At 41.5% G+C, this 10,663-nt stretch overlaps 1 protein-coding gene across 1 annotated transcript; it reads right to left on the minus strand.

The window, feature by feature from the left end:
* Positions 1 to 4,494: 4,494 nt before the first annotated feature.
* On the minus strand, positions 4,495 to 8,480 carry LOC120025736 (chymotrypsin-like elastase family member 2A). Its single transcript, XM_038970338.1, has 8 exons — positions 8,371 to 8,480; positions 6,678 to 6,766; positions 6,244 to 6,341; positions 5,941 to 6,075; positions 5,537 to 5,673; positions 5,232 to 5,377; positions 4,862 to 5,014; positions 4,495 to 4,553 (listed from the first exon to the last, which is right to left on the minus strand). The coding sequence occupies exons 1-8, from the start codon at positions 8,408 to 8,410 to the stop codon at positions 4,536 to 4,538; spliced, it is 816 nt and encodes a 271-aa protein (XP_038826266.1). The 5' UTR covers positions 8,411 to 8,480; the 3' UTR covers positions 4,495 to 4,535.
* Positions 8,481 to 10,663: the final 2,183 nt, after the last annotated feature.

Raw genomic sequence — 10,663 nt, forward strand, 5'->3', positions numbered from 1 at the left:
CCCCAGTTGTAACTAACCTGGTTCAGTTTATCAACCAGCTAATTATTAGAATCAGGTGTTCTAGATTAGGGTTGGATTGAAAACCTAAAGAATGGTAGCTCTGCGGGAACAGGGTCGGAGAGCCCTGCTCTAGTCTCACATTGCCAGTCTCAAGGCTACGTTTACCCCGCAGGCTTAAATAAGTACATCAAGCCTGCAAGGCTGTAACCTAATTTGATATCTTAATTTTTTAGATACTTCATGACATTCAGTCTTTACTCTTTACTTTGCAGAGCCATGTTCAGTTCAATTGTTGCATGTGGGGGTTTCTGACTGCAGTCTCCTCTTCAGCAAGTCAAATGCATGCTTGACTGGGATAACTTTGAACCTTCTCCCCAGTCTGAGGTCCTGGGCGCTCTGGAGAAGGTTTTCATCAAGGATCTCTCTGTACTTTGCTCCGTTCACCTTTCCCTCTATCCTGACTAGCCTCCCAGTCCCTGCCGCTGAAAAACATCCCCACAGCATGATACTGCCACCACCATGCTTCACCGTAGGGATTGTGCCAGGTTTCCTCCAGACGTGATGGTTGGTATTCAGACCAAATAGTTCAATATTGGATTCATCAGACCAGAGAATTTTGTTTCTCATGGTCTGAGGGTCTTTAGGTGCCTTTTGACAAAACTCTGAGTGGGCTGTCATGTGCCTTTTACTGAGGAGTGGCTTCCGTCTGGCCACTCTACCATAACGGCCTGATTGGTGGAGTGCTGCAGAGATGATTGTCCTTCTGGAATATTCTCCCATCTCCACAGAGGAACTCTGGAGACATGTCAGAGTAACCATCAGATTCTTGGTCACCTCCCTGACCAACGCCCTTCTCCCCCGATTACTCAGTTTGGCCGGGCAGCCAGCTCTAGGAAGAGTCTTGGTGGTTCCAAACTTCTTCCATTTAAGAAAGATGGAGGCCACTGTGTTCTTGGGAACCTTCAATACTGCAGACATTTTTTGGTACCTTCCCCAGATCTGTGCCTCGACACAATCCTGTCTCAGAGCTCTATGGACAATTCCTTCAACCTCATGGCTTGGTTTTTGCTCTGACATGTACTGTCAACTGTGGGACCTTTTATAGACAGGTGTGTGCCCTTCCAGATCATGTCCAATCAATTGAATTTACCACAGGTGGACTCCAATCAAGTTGTAAAACATCGCAAGGGTGATCAATCCAAACAGGATGCACCTGAGCTCAATTTCGAGTCTCATAGCAAAGGGTCTGAATATTTATGTAAATAAGGTATTTCTGTTTTTTAATTGTAATAAATTAGCAAACATTTCTTAAAAACCTTGTTTTCGCTTTGTCATTATGGGGTATTGTGTGTAGATTGATGAGGAAAATGTTTTATTTAATCCATTTTAGAACAAAGCTGTAATGTAACAAAATGTGGAAAAAGTCAAGAAGTCTGAATAATTTCCAAATGTACTGTATCTACCTCAATTACCTCGTATCCCTGCACATCGACTCTGTACTGGTACCCCGTGTATATAGCCAAGTTATCATTATTCATTATGCATTTATTATTACTTTTATTATTATGTTTTACTTTTCTATTAATTCTCTATTTTCTTTCTCTCTGCATTCTTGGGAAGGGCCCATAAGTAAGGATTTCACTGTGATAATCTACACCTGTTGTTTACGAAGCATATTGACGAATACATTTGATTTGAAATTATACTTTATTTTTTGGAAACTATCGTTTTTTTTTACAAAGACATTGTTAATTTTTTGCAAACAATGGAGTAAAACCATATATTTCTATCAATACTCTGGGTTATGATAGGATAAGACAGTTGTAACCATTATGAAGCTTTAACTTATATTCTTGAAGAATAAAATGCCATTGAACAGCTGTAAATATTGCATTTGATAAGCATGTGTGCAGGCATTATCTCTCAACCCACTACACTACAGCCTCTGGAATATAATCAATTTACTATCAGACAACTAAACCGAACAGGGAGACCAAAAATAGAATAAAACAAAGAGCACATAGCCTACCTCTTGAACACAGATGTAGATTCTTCTCGGGATAGGCATCTGAATTCATTCTCAAAGCAAAGCAGATGAAATGCCAACTGTTCTTGACACAGGGACTGTCTGGCTCCAGTCTGCGCAGTGAAATGCCTGTAACCTACTCTCAGTCACATGGTTTGTCACATGTTAAGCCAGAAAATGTAAGGGAATTTCTGGATTTCTCTTCAAAATAAAAGCTCCTCTTCAAAATGAAAGTGTTCTTATAAAACATATAAAAATGTTTTAGAAGAACATTTCGTTCAAATATACACCCATCTAGTACCATGTTGGACACACCTTTGCCTCCAGAACAACCTGAATTATTCGGGGCATGGAAACATTGCTCAATTGTCTATGTATGTTTTTTGTTTGTTGTCAGAAAAAAACGGGGGAATAAGTTAAATTAAATATTACAAGAAAAGGAAACGTTGCTCAATTGGTATCAATGGACCTAACGTGTGCCAGGAAAACATTCCCCACGCCATTACACCACCGCCACCAGCCTGCACCGTTGACACCAGGCAGGATGGGGCCATGGTCTCTGCCATCAGCATGACGCAACAGGAACTGGGATTTGTAGGACCAGGCAATGTTCTTCCACTCCTCAGTTGTCCAGTGTTGGTGATCACGTGCTCACTGGAGCCGCTTCTTCATGTTTTTAGTTGATAGTGGTGGAACCAGTGTGGTCGTCTGCTGCAATAGCCCATCCTTGACAAGGACCGAGAGGGCCTCACAAATAAGGCCCTCTCACTTCATATTTGCTGTTGTTTCTTAGTCTACTTCGCTTGTTACCCCTCTCTCTTCAACTCAACATTACAAACCATACAAAATGTCTACTTGTCTTGGACCAAAGTGAAAAGGAATTGGATTTCATTATGACAGACACAGGTGTTTTGGTGTCAGGTGTGCGGCTGCAATCTCAATTGAACATAGCCGGAGAGACTGAGCCAATGAAAAGAAGCATGCAATGTCCTTTAATTACATTTTCCCTTTTGAATGGGGATATGTGGCATTTGGCTGCAAGATACTCTGCAAGGCAAGGCAGTTTCTGAGGAAAATATTGTATACATTTTAATATGCATGCTGTGGTAGCAACACCCTCTACTGATCATCCTGTGTCTCCTTGACCTGCCGCCACTCCCCCAGTACTCTCTCCCCTTCTCTCTCTCTCTCTCTCTCTCTCTCTCTCTCTCTCTCTCTCTCTCTCTCTCTCTCTCTCTCCATCTCTCTCTCTCTCTCTATCTCTCTGTGTGTGTGATTGTGTGGGCGAAGACAGGTGTGCTGGAGTCAGAGCAGATCCCCACCAGCTGCAACCTGTTCCATAATCAAGACCTCTACAAATACTCAGCCCTGCCACTTCCACGCTGCCAGATTGTAATCTCTGCTCAGTCAGTCTACGGTTCTAGCCGTTTGTTACTATTCAGATCCTGTTATTCTGTCGTGCCTGTTTTCCTTGCCTGACGCTGTTTTCCGCTACAGTTCTGCCCGCTCTGACTCTGGTCCCTGTCTCCAGTTCCACGTCTCATCATCCTGCTACTCTGTCCTGGATTCCCTGCTCTACTACTCCCTTGGATTCCCCTACGGACCTGCTTACCTTGTCTCAACCCCTCTCGCTCCAGCCTCAGTCTCCGCACCTGGTTTCCAGCAACCCGCCCGAGCTTCCCCTGACCTGCACTCCATCTCCCCCCTATGTTTCAATAAATACCTTGGTTACATCATCCTAGTCTTCTCGTCTGAGTCTGCTCTTGGGTTCCCTTGTTCCACTCCGCGTAACAGTTATGGCTGATTTAGGATAAAATCGTCAACTCTGTTATGTCAACTTTTATAGTAATTTTTCTCTTAATTTAACATCTTGAGATCGGAAAACATGTTTGTTTGGAAGTTGAACGTACTCTTTATGACAGAACGTTAAAATTAGGTGACATAACTAGGTGACAAAATGTACGTTACCCAAAAGGCACTCTATTCGTGGAATGACACGCATATGCTTGAATTGTGGCATAATGCTTTGAGAGGAGGACTGTGCTTCACTAGTAGTCCATGACCTTATATAATACAAATGTCAACCCTGATACAAAAGTGTTGGAAGTGTTAAACCATTAGAAAAATAGGCCTATTTGGGAGCTAATTGATGCCACGAAGAAATTATGTTCAAATGAAGAAATTAAGATTATACACAATGTCTGGCATGATGAGGAGGAAATCTGAATCAGAAATGTCTGCAATTTAATGAAACCTCAAATGGTTTGTACCATCTGAGGTGTTTATTCACTAGTGTCTGAGGCCCCCTACTGGTCAAGACAATATCTATATTTTGGGCCCTAACTTTCAAGCTAGAACAAGGAATATGCCCTGCTCTCAGCTTTGTAAGAAATAATGATCACATATTTTAAGCTGACGTTAATCAAAACATTGAGGACAATATTTCAATAAAATAACATATTTTCTCATGTATTTATAGGTCTTTATTTGAAGAGCACACAGACACGTCTTAGTTGTCCATCATGGTCTGAAAGAAACCCAAAATACAGGCTCAGATGAGTTTCACAAGGCAAACCAAACACATTTGAAACAGAACTAAAGAAGAACACCAAAACACTCAAACAGTGAAATGGTTGAGGTCAAGCTCATTTCAACAATTCAGGAAGTAAGTTCCAATTTTTCCAATTTTCTTCAATTATTTTCTGAGGAAAATGTGGACATGGAATTGGAATTTGAGTTTCTAAATTGACTGAAATGCAATGGAGTTGACCTCAACCCTGTGTGGTGATGTATAGCGATGTGTTTAGTGATCTGGTCATCAGCAACTCTGGTTACCTCATCAATCCACTCATTGTAGTCGGAGACACGGGTGAAGACGGTGGGTTTCTTGATGTAGTTGCAGCCCTGGCCGGAGACGAAGCTAGCGATGCCATGCACCTCCCATACTCCCGCAGAGTTCTTACAGTTCAGTGGGCCACCAGAGTCACCCTGAAACAGAACACAAAACACTTCATATCTTTGAAATGTTTACCACACAGGTTGATGAAAATATAATGCTCATCAGCTTTGCTTGAATTTCTTGTATCTTAATTTTTTTGCTTGTATCTCCTGTATATCTAATTGTCTGTTCCCCAAATGACACCCTATGCACTTTATATTGCACTACTTTATACCAGAGCCCTATGGGTGTGTGTGTCTGACTCACGTTGCAGCCTCCTACCACTCCGTCCCCTCCGGCGCAGACCATGGACCTGCGAATGGACACGCCCCACCAGTCGCTCTGGGTACACGTATTGTGGTCTACCACGGGCATCAGGGCCTGCTGGAGGGTGTCGGGGGTGGGGCCTCCGGCTGGAACACACACAGCAGGGGGATAATGAGCATGATTGTAATGAAAGAGAACAGACATACAGTATGCTGTCTTGGTCTTACATACAGGCAATTACATACAGGCAGAGACACAGAAGCATGCACGGACACGCACACACACCCACACCACTCATCACTCACTGGTGAGTCTTCCCCAGCCGGTGATGTAGCAAGGGTAATTATTGGACAGGATGGTTCCGGGGGCGGGGACACAAGCCAGCTGGACCTGGTCACTCAGAGTCACATGCTCTGCCAGCTTGATCATGGCGATGTCATTGCTGGTCATCAGGGAAATTAGAGTTTGAATGGATCAGAATAGATCAGAAACTGTTACTGATTACTAGTTTACTGTTATTATGGCCATTGAAACCATATATAAGTTCAGTATTTAGAACAATTTCCCACCAATGTGTATAAACTATTTAATACTTAATTAATACTTAATAGGTTATGAACTCCTTATTCCTTATAAATCTGAATATTCTGCGTTAATAGTGTAAATGTAAAGTTTCACTTGTGTTTTTACATGCCATTGCCCAACTTACCCTACTGACAGGAGGACAGGGTTATAGTGTTTGTGCACGATGATTCCTTTCTTAGCTGGGAAGTAGGCCTGAGCACTGGGCTCAGCCTCTGCCAGGTTGTGCTTGCCCACAACCACACGATAATTCAGCTTCAGACTGTATGGAGGAATAGGGAAAAAACTTGCCCATGAAGCATCATTTTGTAGACCTATAGGCCTACCCGTTCTTCCCATTGGTCAAACACAATTGCTTATTTGTTTCACTGTTTTGTGCTGGTTAACACCTTTAAAAATACCCGCAGTGTGTCTGTGTGTGCTGGCTTACTCAATGCAGTGGGCAGCAGTCATAACCCAGTTGGTAGCGATGAGGGATCCACCACAGGTGTGTCTGTATTCACCATTCCTCTCATACTGCAGAGAGATCTACAAAGACTGACAATGATCAGTAGATTCTTACAGCACTTAGCTAATTAACCTAAACTTAACATTTTAGAGTCCGCTCCATCAACACTTCACAGTCAATATCATAAACACTTCACTTTTACTCAAAACTATCAATGATTTACAGTAGATACAAAGAACACTTTAGTTTGTTCCATCTAAACATTCCTGTAAGGTCCATTACCATTAAAAGTTGCGGTCAGTCAGCACCTCCATCACTTTACCTATTTAAAGTTACATTCAGCACCATTTACATTTTTAAACATTTAGTTAACATTTGAAGCATCTTGAACGAAACCCATGTCTCGACATCCTCACCTGCCAAGGCCAGCTGTTGGGGCGGGCATCCACGCCATTGACCACGCGGGTAGTATCAGGCTTAATGGCTGGGGTTCCACAGCCATATGCTGCAGACGAGGAAGAGGGACAACCAGGACTTATTACACAAGGGGTGGCAGGTAGCCTAGTGGTTAGAGCGTTGGGCCAGTAAGATTGTTAGATCGAATCACCGAGCTGACAAGGTAAAAATCTGTCGTTCTGCCCCTGAACAAGGCAGTAAACCCACTGTTCCTAGGCCGTCATTGTAAATAAGAATTTGTACTTACTTGCCTAGTTAAATAAAGGTAAAAGAGACGCATACATAAATATAACAGCTTTGGAGTGTTGCACATAGATCTATTTACAGGTTGGGGTCATTCCATTTAAATTCCAGTCAATTCAGAAAGTGAACCAAATTTCAATTCCAAATGTTCCTCATTGAAAAGCATTGAAGAGAATTGGAATTTCAGTGTACTTCCTGAATTGACTGAAATTAAATGGAATTGACCCCAACCCTGTTATAGGCTATGTATAGGGCTGTCAAGATTTCCTATTCTAGGCCAGTGTCCCTGAGATGCATAGCTGCGGGAAGTAGGGAAAATTTGAATAGAAATAATATATTAATACGCAAAAGTAGTGCACTGTGACTTTACTAGTATTAGCGGATTGATATAGATGTCTGTAAGGTGGGCAACAGCAAAAAATTCAGCATCTCTGCTTTGGCAAAAAAGGTAGTTGTATAATTAAGAACAGTATCTTGCAGGATTCAATAGTTGTACTTGTAAGAGTTGTTGCCCTGTCCCTTTCTCTGCAATTGTCATTCTAATGGAATCCTGAAAGAACGAAACCCTGTCCTCAAACATTTACATCAAAAGGTGCAACGTTATGGGCAAAGACACAAAACATCCACATCAAATGAAATATTTTTCTTGATCAAATAACATGGAAAACAACAGTATTTTGTTCAATAGTAATTGACCATCCTTACAAATCACTTAATGTAAATGTACATTACTGTATTGTCCATAGGCTGGTTTGCACCTGATGACTTTCCATCACCATGAAAAAAAAACATTGCACAATACAGTAATTGAGTACATTTAGACAAGTGGTTTGTGATGATGTGGCTCAGTTGGTAGAGCATGGCACTTGCAAAGCTAGGGTTGTGGGTTTCGATTCCCACAAGGGACCAGTAAAAAATAAGAGTGTCTACTAAAATGCAAAAGGAATGAATAGACCATTTCAGTTTTCACTTAAAAAGAAGTTGCATTTGCAAAGTATTTCAAGAAACTGGAAAACATATATCAATGAAGTATTTTTATATTCTACAAGTATTATCAGATTAACTGTTTTGTACAGATAATTATCAGACTCAAGTTACAAATGCTGGTAAACACTCGAATACATTTAGTTTACATTTTGTCACATAAGTAGACCTGTAGTAGCAGACCAATATAGTTGTCTTCAGTACAGGCACATTTTTTTCTTCTGCATCGTTGGCAAAAATAATTGCGGCACCACCACCCCCAAACTACTTCCCACAGCTATGCTGAGATGGTTAGCTAGCTGGAGGAAAAACCATAGCTTGTCAGTCGATATAAAACGTTTGAAAACACTGTTCCTTGAGATATAATGATAATTTAAACACAATAATCTACTTGCCATGTCTGTTAAAAATGCAAAAAGGTCTTACCGCTGGCAACAAGGGCCAAGACCAAAATGATAGAAGTCATGTTGCTGCTGTCATGAGTGCTGTTGGAACTCCTTTATACTGCTTTTTGTTTCTTATTCGTGACTGATAAGTGAGCTTCATCCAACTGGTTTAGTTAGAAAAAACTGCCCATTCTGTCCAACTGATAAGCCTGATAAGCCAACTGATAAGTACAGAAGGTGTGAGAAACGTGTGTCTGTCATTATTGCTCTTAGGCCAGAGATATTGATTCTGGCCTTCTTCCAACTGTCTGGCTTCGAAAGTCATGTGGGCCTACTCTGAACTGCTATCCGGTCAGGCCAAAGACAATCCAAATCCAAATGTGCATTCTTGCAGCCTTAGAATAATCATGTTCTGGATTTGGAAAACGTGGTATACGGATTTAATAGGATTTGATTGTATTCACTACACATGTAAAAGAGATGCAGCAGCAAAGATTTGTTCTAACAATTATTGTAATGATCTATTTTTTGCTAAATGTAAAACTACTGGTAATTTATTATGTCCTTAAGTGTAATGTGGAATAGGACATCCAGACAGCACTATTCTAAGACCAACATAAAGTTGCCTTCATTTTCAAGGGTCAGCAACACCTGTTTACTTCCCAGAGTCTTCCTATCCACACTGCAAATGTTTAACCACGAGAGCACAACCAATGACACGCAATTCAATCTTTATTTTTACTTGATATGAGAAACTACAGATTACTGAAATTACATGTATGAGGAACAGTGATAGAAAGAGAAATTGGCGTGCTCAGCTCAAATATTCGTAGTAAAATAAATGTGTGTGCTAGGTTCAAAAGGCATGTACTGGAAGGAGGGAAAACTTTTAGTGGCTTATTGTTTTGCAACAGAGGTCAAAACAAAGAGACTTTCGGCGGCAACCTTCGTCACATTTCTGAGTGAACCATTACGTTTGGTGGTTCAGTCCAAATGAAGACAACACAACTCCCTGTCAGTCTAAGTTGCCTCTGGCACAGGAAGCATATATGTGCATGGAGCAGCAGCAGATCCCATGTCTCAGGTTTCTGTTTACTGCCAGTTCCACATCACAAACCCAGGAGTTCCAAAGAAACATCAATCACACCGATTTGTCTAAAAACTGTTTTCATTTCGAGTGCCTGAGGTGTGTCTATTTGTGATGTGGTGTCTGAACCAGGAAGTTAGTTAAAGTTCCTTTCAAGAACTGAGCTCATGGATATAGTTTCTCTATCCCGAGGGTTTAGACAGTGGGGGACACTCGGATGTGGGGTGGGAACTGTTTACCAGTGTGCCATAATTTTTATAAGACATTTATCCCTTCCTATGTACAGATGTCATATCTTAATTTGCACAGCAGTAAATGTAAACTTGCAGGCTATTCAAGCTTTAAAAAGGCTTCTAAAGTTGATAATTTCCACTTTAAAATAGATTTGCCCTAATGAAAAATGTATCAACTCCTACAAAATTGTCAATTTATTATAAACCACATAATAATTCCCTGTTGCTGCAGGATTATTTTCCTCCTCTGAGAAACTGGTCAAATTAAGATAGGAAATGTCACAGTTTAGTGTGAACCTCCACCCAACACAGGATGTATGTAATGATGGGGCGGTGAGTCGGAAGCAGGTGCAGGTGAAACGTTTTAATAAAACAACAAAACCAAGAACACGACACTAACATAAGGCAGTATGCCGATAAACAAGAACAATACCAACTGGTGAGTGAACATGGGAGACTGACATATAAATGGGAGGAAATTAGGAAGATAATGGAGTCCAGGTGTGAATCATAATGATTCACAGGTGCGCGTAATGATGAGTGCCAGGTGTGCGTAATGATGGTTCCCAGGACCGGTGGTTAGTATTCTGGCGACGTTGTACGCCGGAGGGGAGTTGCAGGAGTAGACGTGACAATTTAATATTCTCCAGCACACAACCCCAACACAGAAGACCAGGACAGGTAAGTATGCTCAAGGTAAATCATTTTAAATTCATGGGTTAACATGGATCGGACACAATAGAGCCTCCCCTCATGGTAGGTTATCCTCTGTCTGACTCTCTCAGGTAAATAGCGGGCATGCAAAAGTGACACACTGCAATCTGAATTATTCTGATATGGCACTGCAACAAGATAGTTATTCTAATGGAAGGCACTGCAAACAATATGGTGAAAGGCACTACAATGTCGCTCTGGTGCTGCATACAATATGGGACCGACCCTTGGCCCTGCTCGACTCTGCCAACCCCTTTAAATGACTCTACTGCTATGGGGCAAAATAAGGAGGGGGAAAG

This window comes from Salvelinus namaycush, chromosome 2 (assembly GCF_016432855.1).
Source record: "Salvelinus namaycush isolate Seneca chromosome 2, SaNama_1.0, whole genome shotgun sequence".
Classification (NCBI taxonomy): Eukaryota; Metazoa; Chordata; class Actinopteri; order Salmoniformes; family Salmonidae; genus Salvelinus; species Salvelinus namaycush.